Here is an 18,249-nt window from a genome sequence, read left to right as displayed (position 1 = left end):
TTCAAATTTATATATTAGATAAAAATATATTAATCTTATAATTTATTAATTAATTAAATTGAATATATTAATATAAACTGTAAATCAAATAATATAATATATAAAATCTAATAATTTCTTTTATCTTTTAACAATTTAAAATACCATTCACCTGAACTTAGCCATTTTTCTATCTGACAGTTCAAATTTTAATGAACTGTCATCACGTTTAATACGCCACATGCTCTTACAATAATAATATGATAAACAACAGTTTAATTTTGAATTAAATTTAATAAAATAAAAATGGGGAAGAAATCTAAAGTAGGACTCGGAAGATCTTTGATAAAAGATCGTTTCGGTCATAGTAAAGGACGAAAAACTGTTGATGATAATTCTATGGTTAGGTTCTTAATATTTATAATAAATGATATATTGTTGATATTTAAATGTTTAGTGATTACATTGTTGTAAATTAAGTGTTTGTGTTTTGGTAAATATTGTTTATAAAAAAAATCGCAATTTTAAATATAAACCTTAGTGTAATATTTTTTAAAAAATTTAAGGTTACATTTTTTTAATTTATCTTGAGTAAAAAAGTATTTATCTGAGTGTCAATATTCTTATAAATATGTTACAACTAAGTAAATAAGAACTTACATATCTTATATTTTGACTTGAATTATTTTCATTTATTGTAAATCTGTATCATTTCATAAAATTTGTGTGTAAATCATTTGATTTGTCTCTGGATGGGCCCCATTCTCTAATAACAATGAAATCTTGACATTTATTCTGTTAAATACTCTTCCAACGAAGTATCCTTCTAAATTAATAGTTTATATAATTGTTTTACACCAATTTCTTTGAGTAAAATCTCTAACCTAAAAATTGTTTATCACCAAAGAAATATTATATTTAAGAATAAGAAAAAAGTTATATATTTCCATTCCTTAGTTGCATACGACTGAAATCCAAGACGGTTATGATTGGGGCCGATTGAATCTTCAAAGTGTCACTGAAGAATCTTCATTCCAAGAATTTCTGAGCACTGCCGAATTAGCCGGAACAGAATTCCAAGCAGAAAAGTTGAATATAAAGTTTGTGAACCCAAAAGTACGTATTGGAAATGTCACATTTAATAAATAATTTAAATAACTAATAAAAAATTAATTTGTTTAGTCAAACGTTGGATTACTTGTGGGTTCTGATAGAACTAGGGCTCTTGAAGAGCAAGAGAAGAATAGACAATTTCTTAGAATTCCTAGAAGGTGAGAAATATATATATATATATATATATATATATATATATATATATATATATAATGTGATTTTATTACCCCAGGCCGAAATGGTCCTCAGAGACTTCTGCAGAAGAGCTCCAACAAAACGAAAGAGAAGAGTTCTTAAAGTGGCGTCGAGATCTAGCAGCCTTACAAGACAACGAAGGCCTAGTTTTGACCCCATATGAAAAAAATCTAGAGTTCTGGCGCCAATTATGGAGAGTGGTTGAACGCAGTGATGTAGTTGTACAAATAGTAGACGCCCGTAATCCTTTACTCTTTCGTTGTGAAGATTTAGAATTGTATGTTAAAGAAGTGAGCGATGATAAAATGAATTTGATACTTGTAAACAAGGCTGATTTTTTGACTAAAGAGCAAAGAGAAGCGTGGGCTAGGTATTTTGATGGAGAGGGCGTTCGAGTTGCTTTCTTTTCTGCTAAGCTGTCGAAGGAGAAAGATGGTGAGAAATCCGATGAGGAGTTGTCGGAGATTTCTGAAGAAGATGAGGATGGGGATGATGAATCTGATGATGGTGAGGGAAAGAAACATTTTATACAGTAGAATAATATAAATAAATGAAGGAATGAATGTATAAATTAATTAATCTATAAGAGAATGAATTAAAGAATAAATAAATGAATGGATGAATAAGTGAATGAATTAATAAATTATTAATTGGATGAACGAATGGATAAATGAATGAATAAATAAATCAGAAGGCTAGAATGTATGAAAGAAATAAATAAATGGCTAAATAGATGAATGAATGATAAATAAATAATGATATAAAAAAATAGGTAATGAATAATTTAAATGAATAAATGACTCAACAAATAAATAAACCAATGAATGAATAAATAAATAAATAATTTAATTGAGTAAATAAATATTGGCATAAATTAATAAATAATTTAATTAATGAATAAATAAATAATTGGAGGAGTAAATAAATAAATAATTGTAGGAGTAAATAAATAAATAATTTAATTAATGAATAAATAAATAAAGGCATAAATAAATGCATGATTGGAGGTGTAAATAAATAAATAAGTAGGTAGATAGATAAATAAATGATTGAATAAATGAAAAATTATTTAATTTAATGAATGAATTATAATTCATTCATAAATAAATAAATGCATAAATAAATAAATATATATATATATATACATATATATATATATATTCAATAGATAAGTCCTGGATTTTTTCAATATATTGATTGTTTCTTTTCCGAACAGTAAATCCAATAATAAAAAACAATTTGTTTTTTGAAGATGTTTAATACGACGTTTCGGAACTAGGTACGTTCCATCATCAGGTTTATTCTGTCAAATACAATGTTTTTTAAAAAAAATTATTGATTAACATTAATTAACGATGGTCAATATAGATTAATTAGAAAAAAAAAAAAAAAATTATAAAGGAATGGATTATGTACCGGGGTAAAGAGTAATAAAACTTAACTAAAAAAGGTTTTATATAAAATTGAGAAGCAAAAATTATTTACCTGTAATAATTTATATATCCATATCACTAATATTTTTTTGTTATAAACACTCGATTTTTTTGAAAGATATTTGTAGATGTTACGACTACACAAGACTTAAACACACTGATATGGATTTCTGTTTGCCAGATGTAAAGGACAAAGCACGGAATTCTTGGCAAAAATGATTTTTTATGGCTCTTGTTTTGGTAATATTTCCACTTTTTTCGTAAATTACCAAACAAGAGCCATAAAAAATCATTTTTGCCAAGAATTCCGTGCTTTGTCCTTTACATCTGGCAAACAGAAATCCATATCAGTGTGTTTAAGTCTTGTGTAGTCGTAACATCTACAAATATCTTTCAAAAAAATCGAGTGTTTATAACAAAAAAAATATTAGTGATATGGATATATAAATTATTACAGGTAAATAATTTTTGCTTCTCAATTTTATATAAAACCTTTTTTAGTTAAGTTTTATTACTCTTTACCCCGGTACATAATCCATTCCTTTATAATTTTTTTTTTTTTTTCTAATTAATCTATATTGACCATCGTTAATTAATGTTAATCAATAATTTTTTTTAAAAAACATTGTATTTGACAGAATAAACCTGATGATGGAACGTACCTAGTTCCGAAACGTCGTATTAAACATCTTCAAAAAACAAATTGTTTTTTATTATTGGATTTACTGTTCGGAAAAGAAACAATCAATATATATATATATATATATATATATATATATATATATATATATATATGATAAATGGATGAATAAATAAATGGCCTAAATAAATAAATTAACAAATAAGTAACAGAATGAATGAATAAATGAATAAATAATTGAATAAATAAAGCAAGGCTGAATGAATGAAAAAAATAATAAATTATTAATGAATAAATAATCAAATGAATGAAGAAATAATTATAGAAATAGATTATGAATGAATAAATAAAGAAATAATTGAATAAATAAAGCAAGACTGAAGAATTAAAAAAAAATTAATAAATAAATTAATTAATGAGCAAATGAATGAATAAATAAATAAATAAAGAAATATTTCTAAAATAAATTGTGTAATAAATAAATGAATGAATAAGATGAGAATGAATGAATAAATTACATCAATAAATGAGACAATAAATAAATAAATAAATAAATTATTTATAACTTTATGAAAGAATGAAAATAAATAACCAAAAAAGAAATGTAAATAAATAAATAAATGGATAAACAAATATAAATGTAAAAAAATAACAAATAAATGAAAAAATAAATATATAAATGCATAAACCAATACAGATATTTAGACAGAAATTTAAATAAATAAATAGAAATATAAAAAGTAGTAAAAATACAATATAAATAAATGAATAAATAAATGCAGATAGACAGAAATTTAAATAAATAAATGAATAGAAATAGAAATAAATAGTATAAATATAATATTAATAAATATAGACAGAAATTTAAAAAAATAAATAACAAAATACATAAATAAATAAATATAAATGTAAAAAATAAGTTCATAAATAAATATATAGAATAATAAATAAATGCATGAACAAATGTATAAATAAATTAATGAATGAATAAATAAATGCAAAAACAAATAGATAGATAAATAAATAATAAATACAAAAATTAATAAATAAATATATAAATACATAAATTAAAAATATTAACTGAAATTATAATTTTTTCAGACCCAAATGAACCAGAACCAACAGTCAGTTCTTTAGAATCCCAAGTCGAAAATTTACAAAAATCAGTAACATCTACAGAAGAAAATCTAAAGAAAATACTCACAGACATTCCTAAAATAACTACAGAATCATCTCAAGTCACCGAATCAACCACAAAAGAACCAGAAAGCATTGAAGAATCTAAAAACTCATTTCTCAATTCTTCTGAACTGTTGACAAGAGAAATGTTAATAGAATTTTTCAAAACAATTCACACCGGACCAAAATATACATCAGGAATAACAACTATAGGCTTAGTGGGTTATCCAAACGTTGGCAAAAGTAGTACTATTAATGCTTTGATGCTGTCCAAGAAAGTTTCAGTATCGGCTACACCGGGGAAGACTAAACATTTTCAAACTTTGTACCTTGATCAGGATATTATGCTGTGTGACTGCCCGGGGTAAGAGATATAGACATAAATATACATATATATATATATATATATATATATATATTTATGTATATATATAATTAAATATTTTATTTCCCTTCTAGTCTGGTTATGCCAAGTTTTGTTCTAACAAAAGCCGACATGGTGATAAATGGAATACTGCCAATAGATCAAATGAGGGACCACGTGCCTCCTATAAATTTAGTAGCAAGTTTAATTCCTAGACATATTATCGAAGATACGTATGGGATTATGATTGCAAAGCCTTTAGAAGGAGAGGATCCTGATAGGGCTCCTGTGGCTGAAGAAGTTTTAAATGCTTATGGATGTAAGATTAATTATAATTATATATATATATATATATATATATTCATATTTTTTTAGACAATAGGGGTTTTATGACTGCAAACGGACAGCCAGACTGTCCTCGTTCAGCAAGGTACATTCTAAAAGACTATGTCAATGGAAAACTGTTATATTGTTACGCACCTCCTAATATGAAACAAGATGAATATCATATATTTCCCGAAAGGAAAGCTAAGGTTAATTTGGATCGAGTTTTGCCGCCCAGGGAACAGAGAGCAATTAAGGTAAATTTAATTATATAAATATATATACTAGCTAACCCGGCAAACGTTGTTTTGCCATAAAAAATATGCCTAAATTGATAAAAAATTAATAAAAGTGTCAAAAATCAAATATTTAATAGATTTGGACTCTGATTCTTTGACAAATAGTTAAAAACATGTTATAATTTTCAAAATTATTTGACATTTCATACTTCAAAAACTAATTCACTCGCATCATAGTTTTTTGTTTATTATACTTTTGTCACGTCATATGTCAATAAAATTTTCTTTCAAATATTATTTATTTGTTAATAAATTAATAATTATTTTAAGTCATCAATGAATAATTATATAATTGTTAATTTCATAAGTTTGGCTAAATCAACACAGGAATATTGTGGAAATAAATATTTTTTTACATAAAGATCTGATTTTTGACATTTGCATTTTATTTCAAATTAATTATAACTGTCAAAATATTTTCTTTTCGGTCAAAATTTATTATAATATGATATAATATTTAGTTTGTCAGATTCCAATGATACCCTCAGATTGTACTATTTATTCCATTTAAGAGGTTACAATTTCCTGTAAGATTAGCATTTGCGATGACAATCAAAATATATCTTAACTGATATATTAATAATGATATTATATTTTAATTACACAAATTTCTTTACACTCCGATAAATAATTCCAACGCATCATAGTGTTTTGTTTATTTTAATTTTGTTTATGTCAATTTTTTTTTAAATTAAAGAATAAATTAAATTTTAGTCTAAATCAACGCAGTATCTTTATCTAAATATACAATTTTTTATATAAATATTTGATTTTTTACATTTGCATTTAATTGAAAAATAGTGAATGTCAATTTCATATATCCAATATGCACTAAATTTTTAAATGCCAATTTTTTTCCTTTTTGGTCAAAATTTAATATAATATGATATAATTTATATCTATAATTTGATTGGCAATATTGCCTATAACATAACTTGGAATAATTCATTTATTTGTTTCCTACTGCAGTCGTTAAACTTTTTTTTTTTGTGAAATGTCAAATTTTTGTTCATGATTAATATTAAATTCAATATGTCGCTTTTTTATTGTGATCTGTGATCTATAAGGTTTTGATAAAGTTTTGGTATCCGAAATAATTTGGTAAGCTAATTGAATAAATATAAATTGTAAATCTATTTATATAATTATTTTCATAAATATTGAGAAATGACATTTAATTTTTTTACATGTCAACATTTATTTAAATTTTTAAGCATTGATTTTTAATTGGATTTAAAACTATAAACAATGATTTTGAATATAGTATTTCATCAAATTTGGATTTAAATGTTGGATATTTCTATATATGTACATGTTTTTTAATTTAATTTTTTGAAATGTCAAATTTTTTTTTTTAAATTATATATCGAAATTTCCTTAAATTTTAACATTTGTCATTTTAGTGTTTTGTTTTTTTTTTGGTCATTTTCTGTCAAAATTTTTAGAAATTTATAAAAATTATATATTTATATTTCAAATTAACTTTTCAAAATTTCCTATAACCTAAGTTGGATATATATGCACACGATGACCCAATAAAATTTAAAATCGGTTCAGTAGTTTGGGCGTCCATCGCGAACCAACATCGTGTCACGAGATTTATATATATATATATATATATATATATATATATATATAAATGTATTCTTTATCTATTTCTTCAGATTGGTAAAATGACATCAGCCGATTTAGACAAGCAATTCTTTATCAAAAACACACAAGCAGCCCACATCAAAGGCAAACTGCCCGTAAATCCAAAACTAATCCAACAAAAGTACGTACAATAATAACAATAAATAATTTACAATATAAAAATGTATTCAATTACAATAAATATACATTAACGATGCCGTATCTAAATATATATTTGGTTGTCTAACTTATAATGATAATTGATAATTTATTATTACAGTGATGGAGGAAATTCTTCATCAATGGGATCTAAGGATAGTTTGATAACGATTGTGGAAAAACCGTGGAAGCTTCATAACAAACACGCTAATAAGAAAAAGAAGGAAAAGCTTAGAAGAGTTTACTCGCATCTTGATCAACATTGATAGAAACTATTTGTTATTCTTATATTGTTTGAAATATAAATAATTTATTATTATACATTATTTTAATTCTTTAAGTTCCTAAACAAGTTATACAGGCTCTTGTTAGTGTTCTATTAATTTTAAACAGATAAGACGTCCAGTAACAATTATAAAACTATTATATCGATTCATTATATCAAAACTATAATTAGAGTTAAACGATTGGTTCTTAATTTAATGAAAAATATTTACAATTCGTTAGATTAATGTTATAAGTATAAATATTTACATACTTGATGATGAATCTTATTCAGTAGAATTGTACGCAATGCAGGATCGGTCTTCCTGTTTTTGATTCGAATTCATGGATTAATTCATCTATATCATTGTCTAAGTCCTCACAATGGGCCATCTGAAAAAATAATATATTAGGGTGGTCCTTAATATGGACATTTTCGAATTTCTTTACTCCCAAGGGCTCAAATGCTTCCAAATTAATAAATAAAAACCCTCTAAAAGTTTTAGCTCTTAATATTAACATTTAGATAGTCCGCAATTCAATTAAAAGTTTCCTATATTTATTATTAAGTAAATTCTTGCGCCATCTGTGATAGCTTTTGTGAACTCAAATATTATGAAACTTAAAAATATTTATAAAACACTCAACCTCTAATTAAATCCATGTGGGCTGTTTAACGAAATATTTATTCATCATGGCATCTAAAATAATTTAGCAGCAAAATATTTATTTAATTGGTGATTTTAACACTCAAATTATCAGTAATAATTTGCCATCAAAATTACAAGTCTGCTATCACAGATGGCGCAAGAATTCTCTTAATGATATATGTTAAAAAAATATACGTAACTTTTAATTGAATTGGGGACTATCTGAATGTTAATATTAAGAGCTAAAACTTTTGGAGAATTTTTTTTTCATTAATTTGGAAGCATTTGAGCCCTTGGGAATAAATTAAATCGTCAAATTAAAAAAAAAAGATCACTACACGTGCTTTGTAACCTTGATCAGTGTCCATAATGCACCGCTATTAATAACATAAAATATAGGAGGGCAATATGTGCTCCTTCAATTTCTCGTTTGTTATTATAATAGTGTATTATATTATTTTACACAAATTTAGTGTTCAATCAATAAATCAATTTTACATCATAATTAATTTTTTCTGTTGTTTTTCCTGGTTTGGTATGTATAATTTCCTCCTTTTTTATATATTAACTTCCCGTAGGGTAAGTTATTGTAATGGGCCGAAAATCGGAATTGAAAATTTTTACATTTCTCGACGTTTTGAAGGTTTCTGAACGTTTTGCCATACCTCAGAAAAAATGGATGTGTGTGTGTGTGTGTATGTATGTATGGATACAAATTTTCGCCCACGTTTTCGGGCGTACGGATCAACCGATTTGAATGGTTCAAAAAACATTCGATTCCTATCGATAGGGAAAAGAGCTGATTAGTTTTTGGCAAAGGCAGGTCCAGCCGTTTCGGAGATACGGAGCAAAGAGTGCAGAAAATAGAAATCGTATTTTTGAGAGAACGGAGTATCCGATTTGAATGATCTAAAAAACATTCAATTAGTAATGATTGGGAGAAGTGTTCATTAGTTTTTGGCAAAGGCAGGCCTAGTCATTTTGAAGATACGAAGCTAAATATGTAAAATATGGCAGTTTTTGAGGGAATTAAACGTCCGATTTAAATGATTCAAAGAACTTTCTGCTTGTCTTAACAAAATAATTGATTTTGGAAAAAAAATTTTGTTAAATTTTTTTTTTTTTTTTTTTTTTACTTTTGTGTATATCGAAAATATTTCAGATTTAATTTTTAATTCTGACTGTAGTTCTAATATACTTTACAAATAATTTCAACTCTGCAATTCAGTTTATATAATACTTATAAATATTAGACAATGTTACAATATTTATAATAATCTATTTGAAAACATTCAGTATTCCACGAACATTTCGTTACGGTACGGGAAGTTCCAGCAATTTGCCTTAAGGCACGATGCCATAATTGCCTCAAGACAGAATTCCATTCACAGCTAGTTTATATTTATCATTAACTTTGTATTTATGTTATATGTTTTTTAGATTACTGAATGACACACATCAAGTATCAAAACGTTTAATGGAATAAATAATTTTGTTATTTAATCTTTTTTTAATTCGACGATGGGCTGCAAAAATATTACAAAAATGTACCAACGTCGACAAAACTATCATCATATATATATATATATATATATATATATAATTTCTATCTACCATATATCTTTTCTACTTACAATTGTGACCATATCGCTAATTAAAAACGCTCCTATAGTAGCCTCCTCGTGGTTATCTTGAATATCAATATTAATAACATGTACAGGTTTATTCAAGGCTCCTCCTCGAGACTCCATTGTTTCTAATACTATATCGTATACTCTTTCTTCACAAGTGATAATAACATCGAACAATAATTCTGAGACTTGGAATTGTTCTGGTCTTGGTTTAATCCTTCGGTTTCTGTCTAACATGTGCAGGAGACCGTTTTGGGTATAGCTGGGTAATTCATTGTCAAGGAAAAAATAGTAATAGACTGAAATTATGTGTAAAGATGTTTTTTTTAGATTTTATAGGTTTAGTTTTTTCAAATTGTATTGAACTTGATTACTCTGGAATATTTGATGGTCTGAAAATTCAGTTTTGAAAGAGAAAGTGATTTTTATTGAATTCTTAAACGTAACAATAATGTAACGGAACGAAACATTAACGTAATTCTTCATTTACGTTAGATGGAAATATTTATCAATAAGATGTATAAAGCTATAATTTTATATGTATTTATATAAAATTTTGATTGTTTTTTAGATTTTTCTAAATATATAAACATAAACCCCTTAAATATAATCCATTACTAATTTATACAAAAATGTTATATGAATATATTTCTTACAAGACTTATATTTATACGATGAATTTATAACAAAAACAAACTATTTTATTGAAGAATCTGATTTGCATAACAACCTGACACTAAATATAATGTTAAAAGTAGAGAAATTATATTTCTTTTAATAGTCTATGGATATATTGCAAAGAATACAATAAAAAAAAAAATTATGTATGTTAACATTATTTATATAATTTATTAATTTTTAATTTAATTTAATTAAATTTAATAATTTAATTTAATTTAATTATTTAATTATAATCAATAAAAAGGTTTGGAATAATAAAGTTGAATATTATATATGAATCTAATTAATTTTACAACAATATATAAATAAATGACCATAATTGTTTATAAAATGCTGAAATATGATTTTTCAGTATGTGTCGAGTGTCGTGTGTTAATTTTAATTTAAATGGTGTTCGAAGGTTTTGATTTAAACCTTAATCGTTGACTTTATATGAATATAATTTTAATTAATATTAAAAGTAACTTCATTACTTTGTTAATTTAATAGTAATGTATAAATAAATAAGCAAAATCGTTTATAAATACTAAAATGTGATTTGTGTCGAGTGTTGTGTGTTAATTTTGATTTAAATTGTGTTTGAACATTGTGTATATATAAAATTTAAATAGTTAAAATTGGTACAGTAAATTTTATTATAATGTATAAATAAATGAGGATAATTTTATAAAAGATAACTATTTAGTGTTAATTTTGATTTAAAGGTTAATCGATGACTGTATGTAAATATAACTTTAATTAATATTGAAGTCATAGATCTTTAATTAAATACCTTAATTACTTTGTTAATTTTATGATATTATATAAATTATAGCATAATTGGATTTTGAATACCATAACTTGACTATTTAAAATGTGCCGAGTGTTTTGTGCTAAATTTGATTTGAATTAAATTCAATAATGATATATATATCTAATTTAAACTATTAAAAAAAATACCTTGATTGCTTTGTTAAATTCGTGATAATATGTAAATAAATGAGCAAAATTATTACTGAAACTTGATTATTTAATATGTCTCGAGTGTTATTGTGATGATATGGCATTCGATGAGTGTATATAAATTTTATTTGGAATATTATATGAAAAAACTTTGATACTTTATTAATTTCATGATAATGAGTAAATAAATAAACGTAAATGTTTGTAAATCAATAAAAAACTGTAAAAACTTGACTTACTTTGTACAGTGTAACATAGTGTGATGAAAGTTACAAAAATATAGAGCTTAGGTCAAATACTGACTTAAATTCACTTTCAAATATATAAAATACTTTAAGTTACCTTTAAATAATGTAGTTTTATATAAGTATATATAAATTAAACGAGTATTTTCACTTTAACTTTCAAATTTTTGAGGTTATGTACGACCTTCACGAGCGTGCGGGTGTTTTAAAAGTGTCAACCGTTTGTGGTTCATATCTCAGCTAATTTGAAAATGAACAGAAAATTATTTTGTAATAATTTTTTATATTAAAATCAAAATTATAGTTGAAATTATTTTAAACCAGTTTAATAAGAGCATATATATAAAAGCACTATATATTTAAATATAGTTTAATTATAGGTGATAAAAAAGGATATATATACATAAGGTTGTAAAAATGGCTGAGAGGTTTTAATTTTGCAAACAGAATCATTTCTGTACAATGAAAATGCAGATAAAGAGATTTGTCTGAAAGTAAAAAAAATCCATATAAATCAGTGCAATATATTAGCATAGATGAAATTATAAATAGGAGCCAGGATTGATTTTATGTCAAATAATATTAGTATTCGATAGATTGTATAATAAATACATTGATAAAATATTCTTCTAATCGGTGAAAATATTCTTTGAATTGATCTTATATAAAAAGAAAATGGTACTAATTTATTTTCAGGACATCTTTTTATATAAAGCTTATCAATTTTTATAAGTTGAGGCTGTATTTACTCTATCGAATCAGAATATGTCTATTTTGGGACAAGAATAGTTTAAATATAGAGGTCAATTATTGTAGAAAGTTATGAAGTAATTTTATAAAGAGTCTTTTGCAAGAATATTGCAGAACAACTAGTATTGTGAAAAGTAAAGAAAAATTAATTAAAAAGTATCTCTCTTGAGATAAGACAAAAGAGTAATAATGAAGACTATTTTGCAAATTAGTCTTTAAGGCAATGTAACAGATAAAATAGCTCTTTTAGAGCCAACTAATATTGTAAAAATTTACTATCAATTAAAATTTACTTTCAGCAAAATCCTCAAGATGTTTGAGACGCAAAGAAGTAAAAATGTAGGCTCATGAGCCTTCAAGAGAGTTAAAGGCAATTGTGGAAGATAAAGGAGTATTAATTCAAATTTACCAGCCTTGAGATATTTGTTACATCGAGTTAGCCCTTACAAATTAGTCTTAAAAAAAAAATAGACCAGCTAAAATAGCCTTTGCACAGAATTGTTGTGTGTTAATTAAGGATTACTTCGAGGAACAGTCTTGAAATTTTTAATACAAAAAGAAGTACCAATGAGGGCTACAATTTGCATATTAAAATCATATTAGCAAATGCTAAGAAGGCATATTAGAACTAGTGTAAGTATCATTTTGCCTTAAGGCAAGTTGCATCAACTATCTGATATGTGTAAATAATCGACTTAATAAGAAAGCAGTAAGTTAATTTATGTGTATTCCGAGTTACTGTAAAGTGTTATAATGTTAGCAACTATTGTAGATTATTCAATTTTGTACAAATTTGCCAAATATACTAATGTACTAATAGAAATTATTTACGAAAAATAAAGAACATACATGGTGTATGCTTAAAAGCACTTAATTCTAAGGAATTTTTATAATTAAACCACTTTTCACAGGCCTATAATATTTTATGGTTGTAACCGAGACAAACTTTGCAAAGTTTTATTAAAATTATCAAATTAATCACGTTTATGAAGAAACGGCCCGCCATATCTTCGTTAAAAACTAATTTTTTTTAATTATTTTAAGATATCTTTCCAACAATGTTTGAATCATTAAAATCGGTACAGCGGTTTTTAAAAAAAATCTACAATAGGAAAAATATTAACTCACACACATATTCAGATTGACTAAAAATATAAAATGAACATATCGGATTTTTTGGCAAAAACTACGACGTTGCAAGTCATTCTGAATCGTTTTACACTAAAATTGGAAAAAGTATGATTAATAAATCATTTTCAACATGCAATTAGGAAGAAACCACCCGACCGATCTTTGCCAAAAACTAATCAGTGTAATTTCCAAAAGATATCTTTCCAACAATTTTTAAATCATTAAAATCGGTACAGCGGTATTTTAAAAAAAATCTACAATAGGAAAAATATTAACTCACACACATATTCAAATTGACTAAAAATATAAAATGAACAAATCGAATTTTTTGGCAAGAACTACGACGTTTCAAGTCATTCTGAATCGTTTGACACTAAACTTGGAAAAAGTATGATTAATACATCATTTTTCAGCACGAAGAAACCATCCGACCAATCTTTGCCAAAAACTAATCAGTATAATTTCCAAACGATATTTTTGAAACTGTTTTTGAATCATTAAAATCGGTACAGCGGTTTTTAAAAAAAAATCTACAATAGGAAAAATATTAACTCACACACATATTCACATTGACTACAAATAAAAAATGAACAAATCGGATGTTTTGGCAAAAACTACGACGTTTCATGTCATTCTGAATCGTTTGACACTAAACTTGGAAAAAGTATGATTAATAAATCATTTTCAACATGTAATTACGAAGAAACCACCCGACCAATGTTTGCCAAAAACTAATCAGTATAATTTCCGATACCTTTAAAACTTTTTTTGAATTAATAAATAAAATCGGTGCAGCCGTTTTTGAGAAATCGATCACAAAAAGTCAAATTTTAACTCACACATTTTTTCAGTTTCGGTGTCAAACGATTCAGAATGACTTGAAATATAAAATTACCAAAGCGGATTTTTGGCAAAATTACGACGTTTCAAGTCATTCTGAATCGTTTGACACCGAAATAGAAAAAAATATGTATGAGTTAAAATTTGACTTTTTGTGATCGACATCTCAAAAACGGCTGCACCGATTTTAGTGATTCAAAAACAGTTTCAAAGATATCATTTAGAAATTATACTGATTAGTTTTTGGCAAAGATCGGTCGGGTGGTTTCTTCGCAATTGCATGTTGAAAATGATTTATTAATCATACTTTTTCCAATTTTAGTGACAAACTTTTTTTATTTTATTTTTTATTTAACTTAACTCAATTGAAACGATTTCTCAGAGCAATCCGATGTAACTCAACAAGAACTCGGGTTTGATTTTTTTTAAAAAATTATAGGCCTGCAAAAAGTGGGCTAATTATAAAAATGCATAAAAGACATACACATTCTATATTCTAAACCTACGTTTGTGCACTATAATTAATACAATTAAATATATTTTAAATCTGTTTGAAAGATTCCAATCGCATGAATTAGTTTTTGATAAAAACCAAATACTATAGTTTTGTCATTAGACATTTTTTCCAAATATTTAAATTTAATTCTCATTTGTCAAGTCAATTATTTACTTTTATCAGAAAGTTTATGCAGTTTGCCATAAGGCAAAATACCACTTACACCCAAATAGGTTTGCATCTGAGATATTCATGTTACATTAAAATTTGCACCTAATAATATTTAGCTCTATCAACTGGTTTAAAATAATTTCATCTCTCGGTACCTGAAATAAAACATGTTCATAATCAATTTTCTTACCCTTTGTATACGAAATGCAGAAAAAATGTGAAGGATTTTAAACTACACGTAAACATCTTATCTACTGTTTGAACAGTAAAAAAGCCAAAATATTTCAAGCATTTTACTACTTCTGGAAAATACAGATATATTCATATAACATTTTTGTTTTGTTTTGTAATTAAAACACATCCAGACGACGCCCCTTTAGTCACACAATCCCAGTGCTAAAAAACAATCAAAATAATTAAAAATATAATTAATATAATAACAATTATCTTTTACAAGTCTATTATCAAAGGATACAATGCTTTGTCCTTGTTCGCCAAGTCTTTGTATATTTCTTCATAAGAGGTACCAAATTCATAACAATTTGGCCTGTCGATTGCAGTACCGGGCAGTTTGACTTTGTCACCGGTTCCAAATGATTCCACACGGAAGCCCTTTTTGGATAAGAAGGCATGGGCTTCCATCGATCGGTTCATGTTTGATGAGCAGATTACTGCGATTGTCAAATCGCTTATGTAGGTCATTTTTTTAATCTATAATGAGAGAGAAGAATGTTAATAAAGTGGAATCAATTATAGATGAATATTTTATTTAGGTAACAAATTTTGTATGGGTACCATTATGTAAATATTAAATTAAATATTTGATAGATTTTGTTTGGATTTTAGTAAATTGACGATTTTGTTTAAAAAAAAAATACATATTTGAAATAAATTGTAAAATTTTTTACACAAAAAATGATTTGATGTGATATTGTGTATATATATATAATATATATATATATATTACACACACACAACACACACACAAATTCATACTTATTTAATTATTTTCACTTTTTACACTCTAAGTTTATCCCCATAAGTCCTTTTTTGAAATTTATTTTTTTAACTGAATTTTTCGTTTTATTGTTGTGTATGTTGAGCATTATTCTTAACTAATACTATTAATTAATCTGTAATTCTTATCTAATTATAAACGTTAATTTTGTTTTTCAATTCATGAATTTATTTAAACCATGTACTAAAAAAACCTTATCATGAAAGAAGTGGAACTTGATAATGATATGATAATGAGTAAAAAAAATCGATTTTTAGGGAACTCATATTGTGTTCTTAGGGTGCAACCTTATTAACAATGTTTGCAATTCAAAATTGATCGTAACCCTTACATTGAAATGAACTTTGATAACTAAAAGTAAGATACAAGATGTTTGAGTTCTATTTTATGTAAGATTCACAACATTTTCAGACTTTCCACAACATATTCAAGCAATATACAACATTTTTAACAATTCTCAACCATTTTTTATTCGCTCTTCCTTAACGCATTAGAAGTTTTACTTCACAAAAAAGCCCTTAACAAATTTAGCAACAGATTTATATATGATTTTATGAATTTTTATTAAAGTAACTCTCGATAGCAAGAATTCGGCATGAAACAAATTGATATATGTACACACACACACACACATACACATTATATAAAAATTTATTATATTCCTGAACGTTTTTTTTTATTAGAAGCATATTAGAAATATTTAAGCAGCCAATATGCCAATATATATATCTTACAAATATATATATATATATATATATATATATATATATATTTGTAACAGTGCTCACGATTCACCTAAAAAAATATTAATATAAAAAAATGATTTTCCCTACATTACGAATTTGATTCTTTTCCACATCTAATTCTCTATTCTACTATTTATAATCAAGATCTTTCATTTCATATTATTTAATTTCAAGAATAAACATAAAAACATCACTCAATTCATACAAAATTTATCATACAAGATTTACACGCCAACATTTACTAAACGCAAGGAATCAGTCTTGTAGAATTTTTAATCGTTCAATATACACACAAACATACACACTAAAAAATCGTATCAATTAAATTTTTTTTTGACAAATGTAAGTAGTATTAGCAAGTGTTTATTTCAATTTTCCTAATTATAATCTTTTAAAAGTAAAAATTGAATTATTTGAAGGACAAAAATGTAAATGTAATGTAAAGACTAATATTTTTGTTCCTGAAGAAGAGAACATCCGATATAATAAAGATGAAGAATTTAGGAAAAAATCATAGGCTTTTAAGATTAAATATACATACATAAATATATATATATATATATATATATATATATATATATATATATGAGTGTGTATGTGTTGTGTTGCGCTTTCCAACAAATTCAAAATTTTTGTTTAAATATAATTCATCATCAATATTTTATTTCAGAATATCTATTGACACGTTTTCTACCAAATCCATTCATGTATTTTATAAAATGCATTTCTTGTTAATTTTTCAACCAATACCATATTCTTAACAAAATATCCTAAAGACAAAATATCAACAATAAATTGTAGCTTTTACATTTTTTTTTATTGTTATTTGGATTTCTTGTACGAAGCACAACGCAATACATACAAATTCAAGCCTCATTCATAATTCCAATATTTATATATATATATATATATATATATATATATATATATACAAAATATCAGGTTGATTGCCTAAAGGATCAGATCTGTTAAACAACTCATAAATTTTAAGCTCCTCAAAAGATAATATTAAACATCTGTGCTTTAACAGAAGTTATAAATAGTTTAAAAGCCTACATCCAATCGTCCTTGTAGTTATCTAAAACCAATTTAACAAAAATCCTTTACAAAAACCTGCAAAGCAAACAAATGATTAGTAACAATATCAAAAATTCTAGGAATATGACTAATAAGGAATTCTGGGAACACAGATGGAATGCGGAACAGAAATTCTTTCTTGTGATAAATATAACAATAAAATATTACATGTAACTATTTTTTTCAACAATCCAAATCTTCCTTGTGAACACGCTGATAGTTTTAGACTCTTTTTCTTCCTTGATAATCCGTAAAAAGTAAATTTAATTTTACGTAAACGAGGCCGTACT

General features: G+C 25.2%; 2 protein-coding genes across 3 annotated transcripts; one reads left to right on the top strand and one right to left on the bottom strand.

Annotated features, from left to right (window-relative positions):
• The first annotated feature begins 227 nt into the window (after positions 1-227).
• On the top strand, positions 228-7,653 carry LOC113365655 (large subunit GTPase 1 homolog). The gene is made up of 9 exons (XM_026607166.1): positions 228-381; positions 937-1,095; positions 1,162-1,250; positions 1,325-1,794; positions 4,462-4,903; positions 4,999-5,222; positions 5,279-5,484; positions 7,191-7,300; positions 7,439-7,653. The coding sequence occupies exons 1-9, from the start codon at positions 286-288 to the stop codon at positions 7,581-7,583; spliced, it is 1,941 nt and encodes a 646-aa protein (XP_026462951.1). The 5' UTR covers positions 228-285; the 3' UTR covers positions 7,584-7,653.
• On the bottom strand, positions 7,395-18,248 carry LOC113366667 (RNA polymerase II subunit A C-terminal domain phosphatase SSU72). Of its 2 annotated transcripts, XM_026608314.1 has the most exons (5): positions 18,128-18,248; positions 15,594-15,829; positions 9,866-10,124; positions 7,856-7,974; positions 7,395-7,524 (listed from the first exon to the last, which is right to left on the bottom strand). In XM_026608314.1, exons 2-4 carry the CDS (start codon positions 15,818-15,820, stop codon positions 7,873-7,875), a joined length of 588 nt encoding a protein of 195 aa, XP_026464099.1. In that variant the 5' UTR covers positions 15,821-15,829; positions 18,128-18,248; the 3' UTR covers positions 7,395-7,524; positions 7,856-7,872. The 2 variants fall into 2 exon arrangements, with proteins under 2 accessions (XP_026464099.1, XP_026464098.1); XM_026608313.1 differs by lacking the exon at positions 7,395-7,524 and having other exon boundaries at positions 7,689-7,974.
• Between the last annotated feature and the right edge of the window lies 1 nt (position 18,249).

Source organism: Ctenocephalides felis, unplaced genomic scaffold (genome assembly GCF_003426905.1).
Source record: "Ctenocephalides felis isolate EL2017-DRISC unplaced genomic scaffold, ASM342690v1 CF-g0.4_SCAFFOLD_01170, whole genome shotgun sequence".
Lineage (NCBI taxonomy): Eukaryota > Metazoa > Arthropoda > Insecta > Siphonaptera > Pulicidae > Ctenocephalides > Ctenocephalides felis.
This window is presented reverse-complemented; position numbering and strand designations above follow the sequence as displayed.